The sequence below is a fragment of the Lepisosteus oculatus genome, chromosome 4, assembly GCF_040954835.1.
Source record: "Lepisosteus oculatus isolate fLepOcu1 chromosome 4, fLepOcu1.hap2, whole genome shotgun sequence".
Classification (NCBI taxonomy): domain Eukaryota; kingdom Metazoa; phylum Chordata; class Actinopteri; order Semionotiformes; family Lepisosteidae; genus Lepisosteus; species Lepisosteus oculatus.
In genome coordinates this window covers 38374715-38396273 of record NC_090699.1, presented here as the reverse complement: position 1 = coordinate 38396273, position 21559 = coordinate 38374715, and the positions used below count along the sequence as shown (strand labels likewise).

Genomic DNA, 21559 nt, shown 5'->3' with positions numbered 1-21559 from the left:
TCTGACCATAACTCATTTTTGCAGTTGTCGTTCGGATGTAATTTTAGTTAATGTAAATTTCAGTTGCATCTTTTTCACCCCAGAATATTTTTTTTTTCCTTCCAACCCAGCCATGATTGCCACAATTCAGGCAGGCAGTGTCTAATGCTAGCATTCAACACCTTGCATCTTGAAAATGTCACTTTAGTTTGGAGATTCTTTTGAATCAATCTAGAGGGCATCAAGCTAAAATTCACATGGTTTAAAAGTGCTGTGATGCAAACAGCCACCCATTACACTTTTTGTATGCATTTTGTAAGAAGGTTAATTTGCATACAGTATATTGTATATCTATTCCATCTTCAGGTTACATAAAAAAACATGTTGTATTTTTGTAGTATAACAGAATAGGACTCCAGTGCAGAACACCAAGAATCCTCCTGAGGCTCAAATAAAATCTGTTTTGCTTCAGCAATTCTGAAATTGATAATGAAATAGTAGGGCAATTTTTTACAGCCTTCTCTTCATCGGTGTTCTTAACTAAGAAGAGCAGCATATATATCACCCTGCAACTCACAACTGGCTCCTAGAAGGTGTGAGCCTGGTCAGTACCTGGATGAGAGACCTCCTGGGAAAAACTAAGGTTGCTGCTGGAAGAGCTGTTAGTGGGGCCACCAGGGGGCGCTCACCCCGTGGTCAATGTGGGTCCCAATGCCCGAGTATAGTGACGGGAACACTATACTATAAAAGGGCGCTGTCCTTCAGATGAGACGTAAAACTGAGGTCCTGACTCTCTGTGGTCATTAAAAATCCCAGGGCGTTTCTCAAAGAGTAGGGGTGTAACCCTGGTGTCCTGGCCAGATTTCCCATTGGCCCTTACCAATCATGGCCTCCTCATAATCCCCATCTATAAACTGGCTTCATCACTCTGTTCTCCTCCCCATGATGCCGTCGCCTGTTAAGAGCTTTGAATGCAGTGTCCAGAAAAGCGCTGTATATATGTAAGCAATTATTATTATTATTATTATTATTATTATTATTATTATTAAAAACTATTTGGATATTTTTAAAGTTTGTTGGCTTTTTTTTCAACAGATGTTTTTTTTTTTTATTCTGGAGTGAACTAATTTCAAGTTTTTGAAGTTTTGAATGAAAACTTTTATAGCCAGTGTTCAAATCCAAAATAGGTTAATACAATAAGTTGTGCCGGATACTGTTGAAAACTGCTTAACAACAGTTTAAAACTGTGCCCCTTCTCAGCTACAAACCCCATTTGGGCTGACTATCAGTGCTCCTGTCAGCAAAGCACAAAGGCATCGGAGGCGTTTACTACCATTTAGTTACAGCAGTGAGAATATCAGCTGATGAGTACAGAAAGAATCAATATGATTAGAGTCATTATGATTCTTAAAACTATATTACTGTTGGCATCATGGGTCTGACAATGAAAAGAACATTTAAAGTAGTTATGGCAACATATATACTGTATATAGATAGATAGAAAGTGCTGTATATGGAACTTTTTTATTACACTAAGCGTCAAAAGCAGTTTATGATTCAAAATGTTTTTGTGAATTTGGTCCTTCATGGCTGACCATGATACACTTGAGTGACTTTGACTAGATCAACTCATTATTGAAAGCATTGATTAGGTACAGGTGATGAGGTGATCAGGTGGGCGGAGTGGTGGCTCTGTGGCTAAGGATCTGTGCCTGTGGCTGGAAGGTTGCCAGTTCAAATCCCGCAGCTGGCAGAGGAATCCTACTCCATTGGGCCCCTGAGCAAGGCCCTTAACCCCAACTGCTGCAGGGGCACTGTACAATGGCTGACCCTGCACTCTGAACCCAAGCTTCTCTCCCTGTCTGTGTTTCATGGAGAGCAAGCTGGAGTATGCGAAAAGATGAATTCCTAATGCAAGAAATTGTATATGGCTAATAAAGTGATCTTATCTTATCTAACCTGTTGGGATGTCAAGCCTGGTGAAAACCAAAAAAGTAGAACATAAGAAACCAATATAACCTGTGGTTATAAAGAGAACATTACCTTTAAGTGAAGCATTTCTTCTGATGCTCAGTATATTTCGTCTGGAAATCGTGTAACATTTTAATTTGTATTATTTTTTTTCTTAGCAGTCCATTAAAAACAAATATTTAAGATACTCTGTGGCTCTTCAGTATAGTTTTAACCCATACCTGCCAACATTTCAAAATTTTACATTCATTACTTGGGTTTTTTTAAACAACCTAGCCTTGATGAAAATTCATGGGATTTTCAGACCCTAGGCTTGAGTTTGTGAGATTTGGTCCCAATACGTAAGACTTGAGAGCTATGTGATTGAATACCATCAAGGCTGCTGGCTGGCAAATGATCTTGCAGTTTCAAATAAAACAGTTTTTCAGCATGTATTCTTGTGTACCTTTTGTTGGCATGACTGGCCTATATACAGTACAACACTGGAAAACACTGGATTGAGTTATAGTTGCAAGAAAAAGTTTGTGAACCCATTGGATTACCTGGATTTCTGTTTTAATTACTCATAAAAATGTGGTCTGATCTTCAACTAAGTTGTTACGACCCCAAGTGTCTAGGGGAAAAGGGGTGTAACATTTAGGATAATTCTTTTGGAAGCAGGGGGGGGGTTTGGTGAGGGACTAGGAAGCGTGATAAGGGTAAGGAACTAGAGTGGTGCCAAAGGAAAGAAAATAAACAAAAATGGAGCTGGCTAGGACAGTGAGGGAAAGCTAATCTGACTACAAAAGAAACCCCGAAACACACGGTCTTCGGCGTCTTCAACACCCTAGCTAACCTGCACTGACTACCCAAAACCATACAAGACAAACGGAACTCACCCGTACTAAACTAGTGTACTAATACAAAAATCAACTAAGTGTGTAAGTGTACCCAACAACCTAAACTAACCTTATATACAAAAGTTCACACAAAAACACAAGTGAACCAGGAAGACAAATAAGGGAAAACAAGAGTAATAAACAGGAGCAGGGTACAAAAAGAACACAAAAGTTGAGCATGTAACACTGGGGCAAGGTAATGACAAAACAAGGATAAACACACAAACAAACAAAAGTACAAAGAAACTAACGTAAATCGAACAAAACAACAAAGCCGAAGCTATACGAAAATACACACACACAAAGCAAAACAAACCAACAAACGAAGCCGAAGCAATAACCAGGAGCGAAGCGAAAACCAAAACCAAACGGGACCGAAGTCAAACGAAAGGCCTCTTCTTTCTGAAAGCCTCCATATTATATAGTGAATAAGATGTGTTCTGATTGGCTGAGGCTAATTAATGATGACATCATACTGAAACAGTGGAGTGATGGTGGGCCAATGGGGAAAGGAGAACAATCAAGGGTCAGCAGTGTGGAACATAGAAAAAAACACACACAGAACACACACTGGGACGTAACATAAGTCATAACAATAGACAAACACAATCTGCCTAAATTAATAATACACCAACAACAGTACTTCTTCTTGTCAGTACTGAACACATTGTTTAAACATTCACAGTCTAGGTTGGAAAAAGTATGTGAACCTCTTGGCTAATGACTTCTCCAAAAGCTAGTCAGAAATATCAGAGGACCTTAGAAGAATTGTAGAGATGCATAAAGCTGGAAAAGGCTACAGAAGCATTTCTAAAGGCCTGGGTGTTCATCAACCAACAGTAAGACAAATTGTCTACAAATGGAGTAAATTCAGTACTGTTGCTACTCTCCCTGGGAGTGGGTGTCCTGCAAACATCGTGGCAAAAGCGCAGCTTGCCATGCTGAAGGAGGTGAAAAAGAACCCTAGGGTAACAGCTAAGGACCTGCAAAAATCTCTTGAACTTGCCCAAGTCTCTGTTCATGTGTCCACTATAAGAAAAACACTGAACAAGAATGGTGTTAATGGAAGGACAACACGGAGGAAACCACTGCTCTTAAAAAAAAAATATTGCTGCACGACTCAAGTTGGCAAAAGACCCCCTGGATGTTCCACAATGCTTCTGGGACAATGTTCTGTGGACTGGTGAGACATAAGTTTAGTTTTTTGGCAGAAATGCGCAACACTATGTTTGGAGGATAAAAAAAACACTGCACACCAATGCCAAAACCTCATCCCAACCGTGAAGCATGCTGGAGGGAGCATCACGGTTTGGGGCTGCTTTGCTGCCACAGGGCCTGGACAGCTTGCTATCATAGAGAGAACAATGAATTCAAAATTGTATTAAGACATTTCACCTGAGAATGTCAGGGTAGTGGTCCGTCACCTGAAGCTTAATAGAAGGTGGGTGATGCAACATGACAATGACCCGAAATACAGGAGTAAGTCAACATCAGAATGGCTTAAACAGAAGAAAATTAGTGTTCTGGAATGGCCAAGTCAGAGTCCAGACCTCAACCCAATTGAGATGTTGTGGCATGATCTGAAGAGCGTCGTTCATGCAAGGAATCCCAGAAATATCAATGAACTGAAACAGTTTTGTTAGGAGGAGTGGTCTAAACCGTTGTGCAAGTCTCATCAGTAGCTACAGGAAACGTTTGGTGGAGGTTATTGCTGCTAAAGGAGGGTCTACCAGTTACTAAATACAAGGGTTCACATATTTTTTTCAGCCTGGATTGTGAATGTTTAAACAATGCATTCAATATTGACAGGAAGTACAATTGTTTGTGTGTTATTAGTTTAAGCAGATTGTGTCTGTCTATTATTGTGACTTAGTTGAAGATCAGACTGCATTTTTATGAGTAATTAATGCAGAAATCCAGGTAATTCTAAAGGGTTCACAAACTTTCTTGCAACTATACATCTTTTTTTGCCTATACTGCCTGCAAGGATTTGGTTGCCCCCATTTGCTGAGTGTAATAAAAGTAATTCACAATAATGGAAGTGGCCCCAGTCCTTCCATTCGTCATGTGTTCAATGCTGACTCCCAGCAAGGACAAGGTGTGAATTTGGAACCCAGTCCATTGTGTTTAGTTGGTTTGTACAGGTTTGTACACATTATTGTTGGGCCTTTTCAGGTCAGCTAACAAGGACATTAGTACAGAATGTGTTCTAAATATTCTGTGTAATTAAATTCTAGCACCCTTTTATATTATCCAAGTTGACATTTAATTAAAACGAAACGATAATAAATTAATCTTGTTAAACTCTATTTGTTTTAATGAAGCATAATTGTAACAATCATTAAATGTAAAAGGCCCATTGTTATTGCAGTTTGTATCATGTCAATAATACAAACAGTGGTATCTAATAATACCAGACTATGGAATGCATAGGGAAGTTGTAAGAAATGTTTGACATTTGTGTGAGTATTTGCTTGCTTTTAATTATTTTAAAATGATATTCTCAGCATGTGCTTAATCAAAAATAATGCCCTGAGAATGGGATTGCGTTTGGCACCATTTTTGTGCCATTTACAGTTTCATACTTTTGGAAGGCCTGCATGAATGCTAAAATATAAAATTCCTATCTGTGTACATGACAGACATTTTCTTTTTTACAGTATGAGTCATTTAAGGATTTCAAAAGAAAATAATTAAATGGTCAACAAAGATGTCTTTATAATTTTTTCTTTAAGATAGATTGTAGCTTCAAGGAAACATAGATTGCAAATGACAGCATTGTGTTCTTTTATATTTCATTTTAGGTTTGTGACAATTTGCAAAAGTTAAAAACAAAATCCATTTACAAAATCCTCCTGATGTAATTATGTATAGCACTCTTTTAGGTGAAATGCAAATTTCACAACCTTCAATTTAAAATTGAAATTTTGCACGTAGGAATGTTCCGATATGGATCAGAATCCCAGTTGTATTAAGCTTATGTAAGATCACACGTGTATGTGTAAGAGTTTAAGATATTTTGTAATATGTGTAATTTGTCATTTCCCTTTTTGACAGTCTTTAATCTCTAAGGTACAGTTTACTACAGCTCCACGACACATGCTCAGCTAAAAAGTCCCTTTGTCTATAGGTACATACTGTAAGTAAACAATTAGCACATTGTTTAAGGCAATTTTATTGCTGTTTGTCTAGTTGACCTTGTAGATTAAAAGCAATGTATATTTAAAATGAAAAACAGAACAGTTAACTTGTTTAATATTTTAGATATCGGCTTCAGCCTGAAAAATTGTTTTATTTTTTGTGTTCTTGCATGTTTATTTTTGAGTCCTTTTTTATGTTTTAATATAATATTTTTATTCTTGTTTGTTAATATCTTGACTTGATGTCTCCTTTTTTAGTAGAGGTAGCATATTGTTTAGAGGCTTGTATGTTGAATTTAATGAAAATGGTGCAACTAAAAAACCGAATGCAGTGGTTAAAAACCTCACCTTTAACAACTGAAGATTCTGCAGGATCTTCACTGATATATTATATATCGACATTTTAGATATTTTTAGGGTCCTGGAACAGAGTCATGGGTTCAGTCCCAGGTGGGACACTGCTGTTGTACCCCTTAGCAAGGTACTTTGTTCAGTTTGCACTTGTCAATGCTTTGTTTAATATACATGTCTCTAGGTCATTTTTGTAATGGGAATTTGTATGCAGTTGATTTATACAGTAAAATAAAGGCACAAGTGACCTGCACTAGAAAATTAGGTTCTTTAACAAAAAGTTTTTATGATTATGAGTTTTAATGATGGAAAAAGTATTGTATTCTTAAAAGCATTTACACACTGCCTTATAACATCTTGACTTGTTCATTTTCCTTGTAATATGTTGTTTCTTACTGAAGCTTTTGTAATTTGCCTATGACAAAGGTATAAAACCAATCATAATATGTTTGTTCAGTGTCATTCATCTGTAGTTGTATAAAGTGTGTTCCACTGAAAGTAGCTTCTTTTTTGTATTTCTTCCAGATGGACTGGTTGTCATTGGAGTTCACTCTGCGAAATTTCCAAATGAAAAAGTTCTGAGTAACATCAAAAGCGCAGTGCTGCGGTATAATATCACTCATCCTGTTGTCAACGATGCCGATGCCAGACTTTGGCAGGAACTGGAGGTTTCGTGTTGGCCAACACTGGTCATCATAGGCCCAAGAGGAAACCTGCTTTTTTCTCTGGTTGGAGAGGGACACAAGGAGAAATTATTGCTTTTTGTACAAACAGCTTTAAAGTACTACAATGACAAAAGAGAGCTGAAATATAACAGCATAGGATTAAAGCTCTACAGGGATTCTTTACCTCCATCCATTTTGTCCTTTCCGGGTAAAGTAACAGTGGACCGCACAGGACAACGCCTCGTGATAGCGGACACTGGACACCACAGGATTCTTGTCGTCACGAAAGCTGGACAGTTACTACACACGGTCGGAGGCATGTTCTTTTGATTGATACGTTTTATACAAGATCAGAGCCGCAATTTACACACATAAAATTAATAATGCTTAACTTGTTTATTCGGTGCCATGTATCATGTAAATTCTGGGCATAATAATTACAAAGGCTGTCACAGATTTTTAAAGTGGGCTTACATCTTGGATTCAGCTTACAGCAAAGACCCCCTGTACACAGGAAGAACAATGAACTGCCGGCTGGCTCCTCTGCCCTACCCAGTCTCATTGATTGATGACTTGTTGCACTCCTAATTCAATCGCATTCTATAGGCTCTACTGTATAGAGATGTACAGGAGGTGCAGCACGTATTGGAGGCATCAACTCTGCAGGTACCTGGGAAGTCTAGAGATCCCGGTTTCATGGGGAGCTATGAGAGCACTGGCTGACTAATTGCAAGCCAGCCTGTCGTGGCACTGAGCCAGTCATGCTCTACCACTTGCGAAATGCTAATCACAGTCAACTAGCGACATGACCCTGGCTAGAATGTACTGTATGATGTCAGCATCATAGAGCTCAACCTGCACTCGGTGCCAGCCTTGTTAGCAGTTGGTGCCCCTATAGTCAGGAACAATTTAACTTCTCCACATGAAAACATGAATTCCCTACTGCTTTAGAATGTATTTTTTTATGGTTTAATCTGTTTTTTTTTTTTAAACAATAGTCTAGTTATGGTATTGGGCTGTATATTGCAGCTCTAGTGTACTGCAGTTTGTCTCATTTCACTTCTTTATATCCAAGAATAGGAAATTGCACTTTCAAATAAACTCAGAGATGTAAAGGTCTGAGACAAGAGTCAGACCTCATTTGCTGGTATGCTGCCAAATTACTTAAGATTATTGTTTAAGTCCTTAATAATCAGGCAAACATCCAGTCAGCTTGCTGATTGGCTTTAACCTGTCACAGTAAGTAAATGATTCATGCCACAGACAGATTTGTCCATACTTTGTGGATATCACATAACATTTAAAATATTTTACTTTAAAGGGCAGCACTTTGAGAAGCTACAGGTATTTTCATTGTACACTGAATTTTTCTATTCAAAGACAATATAATTTGAGTTTAAGTGAAACCAGCTGATGGTCAAATTGGAGGTTGGGGGAACCTAGATGTAATTGAAATGGAGACCTTACAGAAACTGTCAGCCCAGCCTAAGAATGCACTGGGTTTAGTAAGCTACAGTAAGTGCTATTTTCAGAAGTATTTTTTCGACAGGCAAAAGGTTTTAACAGCAGTTAACTTCATACACAGAGGATAGAAAGCGTCTAAAACATGTTTAGAAAAGTTGGAAATATTGCCCAGCAGTGATGAAGTATTGGAAAAAGATTTTAAAACTTTCTCCTATGAGAATGACTTTAGGAAAGTATGTAATTATGCATGAAAACTTTTTTAGGCAAGGATATAAAAAAAACTAACCCTGAGTTTGCGGGAAGATATACTTGCCCTTATTGAACACACATTCTTTTGTCACTTTTTTTAAACTGTATATTTATCGCTCCGTTCAAGATAATTGCAAGTGTGTATGTATGCGTTGGACTGTCTGGGAAATGTTTCTTAAAGGCATTTTAACATTCTCCAGTGAAATCTTCATTCTACTCGCACGCTAACTTATTTCATTCTTCTTATTGTATTTTTAGGTCCATCCAGTGGAAGAAGAGATGGTGGGTTTGCAGAAGCAGCTTTCAGTTCTCCTCAAGGAGTTGTAATGAGGGATGACACAATTTATGTGGCAGACACAGAAAACCACCTGATACGAAAGGTACTGAAGGGTTTGACTATAAAGAAATAGTTTGTGACAAAACTGGTGAGAGAATCGTGTATACTTGTGCTTCTAATCTATAGAGGTATAAGCATAGAATTAGAAGTATACTTCTAATCTAATCTTCATTTCTAAACTAACAGAATTCACTTTATCTGTGTGTGTTATCAGTACAGTTAATTATAGGCCAGTCCTGCAGAAGAGGATTAACAATAGCTTTGACAGTACATATTTGTTTTTTACTTTTGATTTGTGACATTTATATCAAAATACTCTTTCTTCCTCCCCCATCTGGTAAATAAGTTATAGTTATTTCCCACATAAAATATCATCTTATATTCAGGTAAAGCAGGTGAATGTAGATAACCTAGAATCATACTCTTAATTATAAATCTGAAATTATTTTCGAGTGTATAAGATTTAAATAATTAGCTCATTTACTTGGTGAAGTTAAAATTTAGACCTTACTGAGTGTTTCATTGTGTTACAGGTTGACCTGTTGGAGGGGAAGGTCAGCACTGTAGCAGGAATTGGAATCCAGGGCACAGACAAATGTGGGGGAGCTATGGGACCACAGCAGCCAATCAGCTCCCCATGGGATCTGGCCTTGGGCAGTGCAGGTGAGATCCTCGGACAGCCTGGTATTGTGATAGATTTGTTTCTAGTGTGGCTATAACTGAGAAGAGTCCTTCTAAACCACTGTGATACCACCAAGGGGACAATGCAGTAGCTGGTGTCTTTTGATAGGCAGGCCTCAGGAAACAGACACTTTTACAGGCAAAAAAAAAACAGTGCTCTCTTTATACTGTGTAGTGAAACTCCAAACAGCTCCTCTTTTGAACTCTACCCAAACTTTTTTCTTCAGATGTCCTCTTAAAACTGTATAACTGACTGTTAAATACAGTCCAGCAGATCACTGTCAGGAAGTCAGGGATCTCTTTCAATTCCAAAAAAGTTGCACTCCGGTGTCCTCATGCTCATCAGTCAGCCACTTCCCTCCTTCCTTCTCCATCTGGTGAAGCACATAATAGAGAGTCTGCTCTCTTCTGACACAGCACTTGTTGACAGCCACTGGAAGCCTGGCTTTTAACTGTCACCTGACCAGTTTTCTTCCTCCAATTAGTCAGGTAACGGAGTGACAGATCATTCCCCACAGCTTTCAGGGGAATGTACAGCACCAGGCAAAAGTTTGAGTACACTTTCTTGAAACCAGGTTTTTCATGATTATCTGTGCTTTAAACTGTATAACGTTGTCTGTAAACACTTTATATTTAATTACATGAAATGTGTACTTAAAATCTTAAGTGAACTGCATTGAAAATGTTAATTGCTCATTTTCAATAAAATAAACACCCAAAGCAAGTGGATTTCAGTCTGAAGCCCAGGTGAGCTAAAAGTCAGAAATGTGTATAGCATGGTGTAAGAACACTTAAAGAAGTCTAAAATTGTCTCTGTCTGATGTTCTCACAGTTAACTAGCATGTTACCTCATTTACCTTTTGTCACCAATTATTGGTAAACAGGTGAGGGTCCACGATTTCTATAAACATAGGGAGCATGGGCAAAAGTTTGTAATTCCTGAATGGACATGACAAAACATTGGTCAGCAAGCAAGGAAAAAGATGGTCTGTATTTACTTTAAGGAATGAAGGTCAATCTTTAAGGCAAATTGCAAGAACTTTAGGCCAAGACTATCAAAGTATATGAAACTGGCACTCATGAGGACTGAAAAAGGTCAGGCAGTCCAAAGGTGACCTCAGAATCAGAGAATACGTTCATTAGAGTCACAAATCTGCAAAACCGACGAGTAACTGCCCCTGAAATACAAGTGGAGCACAATGCAACTAGTAGAACAGATGTTTCAACATCAACTTCAGAGGAGATTGCACGAAGCTGGCCTACCAGGAAGAATTGCTGCAAAGAAACCATTGCTAAGAGTGCAGAATAAGAGGCAGAGACTCTCCTGGGCCAAAAACACAGAAACTGGACCTTTTTTTGGCCTAGCTAACCTGGGCTTCAGACTGAAATCTTGCATTGGGTGTTCATTTTAATGAAAATGAAAATAACATTTTCAATGCAGTTCACTTAGGATTATAAGTACAAATATTATGTAATTAAATATTAAGTGTTTATAGACAGGTTTATACAGTTTAAAGCACAGATAATCAATAAAAACCTAGTTTCAAGCAGGGGTACTCAAACTTTTGACTGATACTGTAGTTCAGACAGGATCTGCACTCTTGTATGAACCTGCTGTCCTATCGCACCACATGAAGTCGTGTTAATGATCAGATGGCTAGGTTGATAAAATAAACATGTGTTACCATTATGTCACTTCATTATGCATTGTGTTACCACACTTGCCTACATTCTGGAATCATAGTTTTTATAAATTTACGCATGCAAGAGACACTCCAGATATTTCCGTCTTGAGAAAAAGAGAAGTACTGAATTGTCATCTTTGCATACTCTGTATTGAACACTGAAACATCTCCTGGCCAAATATGACACGTGTTAATGATACTACTGCCATATTTCTGATTTTGTTAGCTGTGAGTTGTTATAAAGACCATTGCTATACCAGAGCAGGTGTGGTGGATTAATTTTCCAATGTTCACTTAAAATGCAGCTTACAATAAAATGTGAATCCACAGAGCAAAGTAAAAAGACAGAGAGACACATGTGCATGATGCCACCTCCCTTTGCTTGGCCTAGCATATTTTTATATCGTTTTCTACAGAGCCCGGCACTTTCGAGTGTTACCTTGTTTTGTGTCCAGATTTCTCCCAAACAGCTTCCAGTGTTTGAACCATTAGTTAGACACCTGTGCTCTTGAACTACAGTATTGAATCTTCGTGTGATGTCAGGTCTTGTCTCCTCAAACTGAGCAGTGCCAGAAGTGGGGGGTGGGGGGGAGGAAGAGCTGATACCTCAATCTAAAAAATCTATTGTTGATAAATATTTCCAAATTCCAATTGTTGTGTACTGCCCGTTATTTTCGGCAGTCATTCACAGTTGGTTTAATGTCTGACTGCTTTTCTGTGTTTTGCTCCCTTCACATTATCATTTGGACGTGAACTGCTTAAATGTATCAGCCAGTGAGCTGTTAAATGTATATATTGGCCTAATACATTATAATATTTTATTCCCCACTCGTCTGAAATAATCAAGGAGTGATTGACTCTAGTATGGAAATATTAAAACTTGGCATGACTGCATAACAGAAAAAACAATCTGTGTTCAATGAAGTAATATTAATCAGTCTAAATCCGCAACAAACAATTCCCGGCGTATCCATTTTTTTCTGTCTTTAATAGCCTACAAGTAAAACTGGGAGATTTTTTGGGTTTGCCAATCTCCTGTTACATAATAAATGTACTGACGATTATTCAACAACATTAAAGTGATCACTCTTAAAATCTAATGTGATGAGATTTATTTCTACTTTAATTGTTTTTATTGTTAATAGTGCTCTCAGAAAAAAAAATGAAGATGGAAAAATGTGGATAATATACTATCATACTATAGTAGGTACATTAAGCTCTAATGTAACTGTTTGTGAAAAGAGGATGCATCTGGCTTCAGAATGTAATTACACAATGATTTTACTATTTTCTTACCTCTCCGTTTTTTAAAAGTCGAGGTTTCAGCAAATGTATTTAGCTTTAAGTTTGAGCAGGTTAACAGCTCTTAAGGAAATGTAAAGTTTGCAATCCAGATATTCACAAAGTGAAAGCATTTTTAAAGAAAGGGTATTGTGGGTAGACATTTTAGTTCAATTCTACTTTAGAGTGATTGTAAAATGAGATGTTAGATCTGATGTACTGCTCTAGCAGGTGGAACGCCTGAAATGATGAAACTCCATTTTACCAGTACAGATGCCATGTAGATCATCAATCATATGTTGATGTGTTGTGTGCAACACATTGCAGTCCATACTGCAGTAGGCAATGATTTGAAAAAACATTTTTATTGTTGTCTAAACTTTCGGTTTAGATTTTGATGGCAGTGGCCAGGTTATAGAAAGTACATTTGTTAATAGTTCCATAAAATTTTAATTTGACATTTGCACTGCTATTCAATATGAAAGATTTATTTGCCTATTACTATAGAAATCTTTAAACAGTGGTGGGTTTATTCATATATTTAAGCAAAGTAACTGGAACATGTATTTGCAAAATTGCTTCCAGGCACCGTTTATGACTAAAAGTTAAATGATCTTTAAGTTAATTATTCCTTGCACTTTAATTCATAGGTAAAATTATTGATTGTCTTTTTTTGGATGAGAATTGTAAATATCCTATTAAAATCAAAGATGACTTATTTTTCCCTCCTTTCCTTTAAATGTTTGATAGTATAAGACTTTATTATTCCAACTCAAAGCAATACTTTTTGAAAAGTATTGTTTCCTTTGTTTTATCGATTTCTTCAGCTGTAAGTTGTAACCCCTTCAGTGCTATCTTTTCCACTTCTAAAAGCAAGCTCTGTCAGAACGTTTAAGGGGGAATGTGCTATTTTTTCATTGTTGAGCACATGCTGCCTTTATGGCCATACACCTATGGCTACATGTCAGGTCCTCCTCTGATTACCACACGTCAATCTCCTCAGACACTTATCTAATTCAGTCTTCTTAGCAAGTAAATTAATCTCCTTTACATGATGTCTTAGTTTGAAGAGCAGCTGCTCAATGCATGTATGCCAGTAAGCCGTGGAAGTTCGAGACACCTCACCTCATCTTGTTCACACAGATCATAGGATCCCAAATGCCTTGCACAGTGATTTCAGATGCTAGGCATCAGTGGCATTTTATAAATTAAAAGTCGTTTTTTAAAGGGGGGCATCGACAACTGGACACTAATGTTAAGTTTTACGTCTGCACGACGCAAGCCATCAATTTCCAAGTTAATTTGAAATACTTTGGTTTTACATCCTCGCTCTCATATAACTGATTCAGCTGGATGAAAAGAGCTCTGGCTTTGGCTTACAGATATAGAAAGAAAAAGAAGCTGACAGGTTTAATTTTCTGAGTCAGAAACAAATACCTTTATTAAACATGTCATACATTAACTTAGTTGCTGCCAGCCTTCCTTATCTGTTAAGAGAGCAAAGCTGCAGTCCAAACTGCAAGGAATCCACAGTGCCAGACATAGAAACTCATCAAGTCTGATCTGCTCTCAGACGAGTAGTTCACTGTTGCACCTATAGGAATGAGATTTCTTTTGATAGATCATTTTAGAAAACGTCCATGAGCTGTACTACTTCAGTGTGAAGTTATTCATTAACAGAAACATTACAGTGGTGAATAGCCTCCTCTTTTCTGGCCCTAATTATCCCATCACCTCATTTTTTCATTTATAAGATTGTGGGGGGCTGCCACACCAGTTGAGAAATGGTTCACATTAAGTTCTTCAAGGGTGTTGTGAATGCTTTGGTATTATATGCTTGGTAACACACCCATTCACACAAATAATGTATTAATGGTTTGTATTTACAATAGTATTTTATTATGTCTGTAAGCTATAGTCATGTTAATATATTTGTCATTTACAGTTAAACCCTTGTATTCAGCTGGGAGGATTACATCTAATTAAAATAAGTTGTGTTTTAAAGATGAATTTGTTACAAATAATAGGCTTATGACTCAAATCATCTTGTAGATCTGTTTGAGGTTGTTTTTTGATTCACACATGAAAGGCATTTATCCCTTCTTTTGAAACTTTTAAAACTGTGCCGAAAGCATTGTTCACTGAAACAACAGTATACTGTACATCGTGTTTTATTTCTTCTGTCTAATCTTCAGAGCAATGGGACAAAACCTCAAGGGTGCTCTTTCAGCTACTGATAGCAGCATCTTAAAATAAACACTTGCACATTTCAACCTAAGGGGCAGATTTATGGCACAAACCCAAGAAGTCCACTCCAAAGACATTTAACTAGTGGATACTAGACTGTTTCTAAAGACTTACCATAGATGTGCACGTTTCCAGATTAACAAGGGATGCTGTAAGACAAAATTCCGTAACACCAATTAATTAAATGTTACTGTTAATCAGAAATCCAGTTACAATGTATATAAATGTGGAGAAAAGAATGCATGATCATTTTTGGGGTTCAAGATTATTATATTAAATAAAACTCTAATGCAGGAGGGTGAATAAAAAATCTGTGCACTTCAGAATTTACTGCTGATAGGCACATATTTAAAGTCATGTGTTTCAGATAACCTTGAAATGGAAGAGCCTTTAGGGCACTGAATTGTACAATTTTATTTCCTCAGCTCATTCTCACGGAGACAACTGTGCACAAAATATAATAGGAATTGTATCCAAAAGCTTTTTACATGAACTTTCCTGTGTTAATTAATGTAGTTTATATGAATATATGAATTATTGAAATCTATGTATTATTTTGGTCTAGAAACTTTAAACGTTGAGTAATATAGTAGTGTTTTAAAGAATACAATTGTCTAATCTTTATTCCTTGACATAATTGTTGCTGAGAAATAAGCATTTTCATTAATTCAGTATTTCACTGAAGATGAATTAGTAGACTAATGCCTCAGTAGAATGATAATTGTGTTGTGAATGCATAAAGTTTCTTTTTTAAAACTGCAATTATAGCCATTTCTTTGTGTTTTAATTTATTTGAAGAATTCCTTGCAGTACCAAATCTTAAATGATTCTAAATTAAAATCTGTTGCCTTCAAATTAGCTGTACTAATACCTTTTCTTTTTATTGTTTTTCTGTGGGTTTATAAGTTACCTTTGTTCTAGTGCGTTTGTTTTTTTTTTGTTTTCCATTTTTTCCGTAGTGTCTCCATTTCATATACTGAGAGGTGATAAAAACTCAAATGAGTATTTGAGCCAGTAGCATCCTGTATGTTGAGATTTTAATGCCTCGGTGTATATTGGTTTACTCCCCCACACCTCACCCCCCATTTCTTCAGCAACAGCTGGATAAACAAGATATAGTCTTTTCCTGATTTGGAACTGCTTAATATTTAATCTCTGTGCCTTTTTATTTAAGTCTTTGTATCAAGCTCTTCTGGCTGCTGTATGGTTTTTGGAATATTTTGTTCTTGATTCCATGGATTTCAGATACTGTTGCTACAGCTCTGATAAAACATCCATCAGATAGTCCCAGTATTGTCCCGCAAGACAGCTGTGGAAGTTGATAGCATCATGAGTCTTGTATGAAAGCACAGTTCGTTTACCGAAGAAGTATGACGTCACTTTTGGACCCCTTTTAAAGAACTTCATAGTGTCAACCCCCTGCTCTTCAAAATTCAGTTGCGTTAGAGTTGTCCATATAGTATTCTTAGCATTATTAAATTTTCTTCATAGTTTATTAATGCTTTGTGTTGTAATGCATAAAGCAATAAGCAATAAAGTGTACATGTTAAATGTAACTTGCTGGTATACTTTAAATTTTGTGCTGAGTATAAGGAGGTGACATATACAAACATGTTTTGTTTAGTGAATGTATTTGAACCTATATGTACAAAGTGCTATCAATCCACTTGTATTACACCGGTATTCTTAAGTTTTAAAAAGTAAAATGAAGGGTGTCCATTTAGCAAACCTGTAAGTAGATGGCAAAAGACATTTGTTTTCTAATGCAAATGATATCTGTTGATGTGTTTACCTCTTATATTCATTTTATTAACAGTGGTTTATAGAACAAAACAAAATACATTAATTTTGCCAGTTATTTTTAGAAGTCTAACTTAACTTTGCAGGCAAAGCATAAGATGAAATAATTAACCAAACACTAAAACACAAAAAAGGGTGGAGGAGTTTTTCTTCTTAGACATTGTAGTCCTATCACAAATTGTTCTCCGTGTGGCACAAATTACAGCCTTGTTTTACACAAAAAGTGCTGCAGTTTATATATGAAGCATTAAAATGTGATGCTATTTTTACCATGTGTACTGCTGTTCTGCAGCAGTTATAATCAGTTTGTGGTTCTCCATGAACCAGATCTTTGGTATATCACAGTTCTAGTGATTTTATTTTTCAAGGGGATTCACACTGATTCCATCAAGCATATGTTTCCTATTACATTTAATAGGTTTTGTTTGTTGTTTGTTGTAAAGCTATAAGATCTGAAGTAGGAAATTACTTTTTTTTAAACTTTTAGTTTATAATTATTTTTTTTCATCAAATAAAACAGCTACAGGTGAATCATAATGGTTAACTACAGTACATGTAACCGTTTCCCCTATTCTCTAATTACTATTACTATAACTTGTAACAATCACCCTTCCCTAATACAAAAATTGAAAATCTATGAGGGTGCAGCCACAGTCTTAAATCCACTTGTGGTAAGAACAGCAACCTTGTTCTTTTCAGTATTCAATTTCCCATAGCAGTGACTCATCACTGAGCAATATTTCACTCTATTTACTTGGTCTGTCTGTTGTTTAAAAGAAAAAGAAAATCAATTTGGTGACATTTGCGTAGACCTCAATGCTGTTTTTAAATGTACGCACAGGTTTATTTTTCTGTCTAGTTTAAAAAGAGATTTTGTCCTTTTGTTTTTTTATCACCTTGTTTACACCTTACAAGTTGACTGACAAGTTGACAGTTTCCTGTATGGTAGAAGAATGGAACAGTATGTGAACTTAATTTTTATAAGTCTACTGCATGTAGTGTACAGCCTAATTTAAAAAGTATTTGGAATAAAATGGCTGGATCTGAATGCATAGGTAAATGCCTTATAAATGCAGCAATTAGTATTTCAATGAGAACAGGAAGGCAACTTCTATATCACAGCATTACTCAAATGCTATGGTACGCCTGTTAGATAGCTTAGTCTTTTTTTCATGAACACAGTAATTCACTCACAGGAACACTGAGAAAATTAAACCACAAGCTATTATACTGGTGAAGATAAATGGCAAAAACTGAGGCAGCAATATAAATGCTGACCTGGGTGGTAAGCTATTTTAAACCACATGTTCTTAGAGGTTCAGAAAGTACAACAGCATGATATTGAATGACTTATTACAATTTGTTGTTTGCAACTGTCTTGTTCGTTTTTAGTGTCCAACATCTACTATTGAAACTGCTTTATCTCCTTCAAAGGATAATGCACTTTCAAAACAATACTGTTGAGTGGTAGCATCACCACTCTTTACATTAAAAATTATATTATTACATGTACATTAAACTGAGTGCAGAAAACAGATAAAATCTTAATTGAAATTGATATTAATATGTGAAGTATCAGAAATAAGAGCAGACATTTGTCCCAACATGTTTATTTTGGTCTATCACTCTTATTTTCACGCATCCAGTACTTGCTTTTTCCACCAAAAAATTAATTGGTTACACTTGCTAAACTACTCACAAATTAGTCAATTTGGAATAACCAACCCATGTCTTTGGAAGGTGGGATAAACTACAGTTCCTAGTGCAAACATGACTTGAATACACAAATTCCACACAGACAGGTACTAGAAGCCAGAATATAACTTCAGACAGTTGCGAGGCAGTAGTGATAACTACAGAAAAGCACACCACTATGCTTTGAAACTATATTTGCATACAATTACTTTTAATAACCAATTTGTTCAAATATATTTTTGTTGGAATTAAAATAATTGCTGTTAAGAACATTCATTTTGTTGTTGTATTAATACATTACATACTTTAATACTTTACAGTATTAAAGTCTAATACAGTTTAAGGCTGGTCATACGGGGCTCTTAAGAAGCCTCTTAGTTTTATTTGAATCTTTTTAAGCTGAATAAAATATTGCGAAGTTTCCATTTGAATGTCTATTGCGACTCCACTTTCAAGTGCAAAAGAGTCTTCTATGATGCTGGTAGTTGATACTCTCGGTTACTCTGGGTAATCCTCAGCATTATGCCTCTCTTTCATTAAGCTTTCAAGCCATGGGTTTTTCTAGACCTGGGGTTCCCAATTGCTGGTCCTGGGCTTTCATATCATTCATGTTAAGAACTAGGAGGGGCTGTAAAATGGACAAATTAATTATATCATCAGATAATTAAGGCTGTTAAGTGCACATCTGAACTGAAAGCATTTAGGACACACCAGACCTCCAGGACCAGGAATGAGGACCCCTGTTCTAGACCAAAATAAAATGCTGAGTTGCTCTGGACGTTCTATTTAGTTTTAATAAATGGAGAATGAATAATTTAATGCATTCAGTGATTGCATCTGATGGTTTTATAAGTAATCCATTAAATTTCTAAGAAGTTGAAAACCAGGTGATGTATTAGCACTCAAGTCTTTTTCTTCTTTGTAGTTACATTTTAAAGGTGCAGTATTATTGATCAGAAGGTATTGTGATTCAATACATAACACATTATACAAGCTCAGGAGCAGAATACAGTATGTCTTGAGAAAGTAGATTTAAACAGTACATATGTCAAGACTAGTCTCATATCTGACACAGATTCTTACAGGACTTGTTGCATTTGATTTCAGGGGGAGATGAGAAGAACATTTTATGGATTGCTATGGCTGGTACTCATCAGATCTGGGCACTGTTCCTAGAAGATGGCAAACTTCCAAAAGGAAGGTGAGCTGCTAGTCAAATTGTTCAATTTTAAATTGAAATTAATATAGTAGGCTTTCAGTCTGTTAAGGGTAGTGATATACAAAAAAATCACATAGTCCAGAATGTTTCATACCACAAAGATTTGTATTGAAATTGCTCTTTTAATTTTCCATGCTGAGTTTAGGATAATTTTTCAGTCTTCTTCATTATGTTTAACCCCCACCAAAAAAAAGGTAAGATAAAAAAGCAACATCTAAAATGAAAATCTAATTGCTTTCTAGTGAGTACAAGAAGGGGACCTGCGTCCGTTTTGCTGGAAGTGGAAATGAGGAGAACAGGAATAACGCCTATCCTAACAAAGCAGGGTTCGCTCAGCCTTCTGGTCTGGCTCCTGCCCCTGAGGAACCTTGGAATTGTATTTTCATTGCGGACAGCGAGAGCAGTACTATACGGGCCATCTCACTGAAGGATGGAGCTGTGAAGCATCTGGTGGGAGGAGAGAGGGACCCTTTGGTAATGCAAACCTGCCATTCTGCATTGAGTACCGTCTCCACACACCAGGGGCTAAAGATCTGTTAGATCACACTTAAGCTGATAAAGGATGGGTGTAGGTGCATGTTTTGGGCCTCTGTTTCCTTCTAGAGAAAGATCAATTTTGATCTTAATCTGTGCAGAATGTTAGAAATCTTTGACTGTTCAATGAAAATTCCACGCTTATTGGAAGAGACATGGTTATGATATATACAATTAAAAATGCCAGCATTTCTCTGTGGAAGATTTTAATAAAGTAGTATGAAAATCAGATATACAGTTGTATACTTATTATATCATGCTTATTTATGTTTGTTTAGGAAGTGCCTCAGCTAAGCTATCTAAATCATAGTTGCATCCAATTTGAATGTTAAACCTCTCAAGCTACAGTATGTTAAGATGACTTAAGTACAGTGTGATTATTTAATTTTCTAACATCTAGTCCCTCCAAATATGGAAGACAAAATTGAAAATAGGAGCAGTTGAAAAGGTAGAATTACATATACAGTGGTGTGAAAAAGTGTTTGCCCCCTTCCTGATTTCTTATATTTTTGCATGTTTGTCACACTGAAATGTTTCAGATCATCAAACAAATTTTAATATTAGACAAAGATAACACAAGATTTTTTTTTCTCTTGATAATAAAAACCTTCATTTAAAAACTGCATTTTGTGTTTACTTGTGTTATCTTTGTCTAATATTTCAATTTGTTTGATGATCTGAAACATTTCAGTGTGACAAACATGCAAAAATATAAGAAATCAGGAAGGGGGCAAACACTTTTTCACACCACTGTATTGGTTTCCAAACAAAGGTAATGCATAAAAATAATCACAATCAAGAATGAATCTTTTTGTTCCTTTATCTGAAATGTATTTATTGCCTGATGACACATAGCTATGCTGCAGTGTTTATGTACTCACAGCTGTTCTGAAGGCTTTTTTCAAACCTTGTACGCAAGTACTCCGTGGAAATCTTTTTGCTTCTTTAGCTCCTGATTAAAATTGCTGTGTGGATCAGATTGCTCTGAACTCTGATTGCCTTTTTAAAACATGTGACACAGGCGCTAGACAGTTAATGGTGGTTATGCTTCACCTGAATTTATTGCCTGCTTATTTTTTTAACTGTGTTAAGACTATTTCAACTGTTTATATTTTTAAACAAATCAAGATGACAAAAAAACATTGAAAGCCAATTTCATGTTCAGAACCCTCTCCTTTGAAAGGCCTTGTGGAACGCAAATATCTGATTTGAAAGATTGTTTTCCTCTTAATTAACAATTTTGAAGCACGTCTGCAGTGCCCTACTCAACTTTAATTTGTATCCAACTTGAAGCAGGTTTTGTTCCTCATAATTATATAGTTGATTTCTATATAAGGTCATTCAAAATAACATTTTAGACTAACAGTTCACAGTAATGGACCA

The 21559-nt window shown here is 36.3% G+C and overlaps 1 protein-coding gene across 1 annotated transcript in view; it reads left to right on the top strand.

Moving 5' to 3' along the window:
• Window positions 1–21559, top strand: part of nhlrc2 (NHL repeat containing 2) — a 44842-nt gene that overhangs the window by 13003 nt on the left and 10280 nt on the right. Inside the window, exons 3-7 of the mRNA XM_006630832.3 lie at window positions 6845–7300; window positions 8956–9077; window positions 9568–9697; window positions 19531–19624; window positions 19885–20116. Of these exons, the coding sequence (XP_006630895.1) occupies window positions 6845–7300; window positions 8956–9077; window positions 9568–9697; window positions 19531–19624; window positions 19885–20116 (1034 nt within the window). The remainder of the gene's footprint in view (window positions 1–6844; window positions 7301–8955; window positions 9078–9567; window positions 9698–19530; window positions 19625–19884; window positions 20117–21559) is intronic.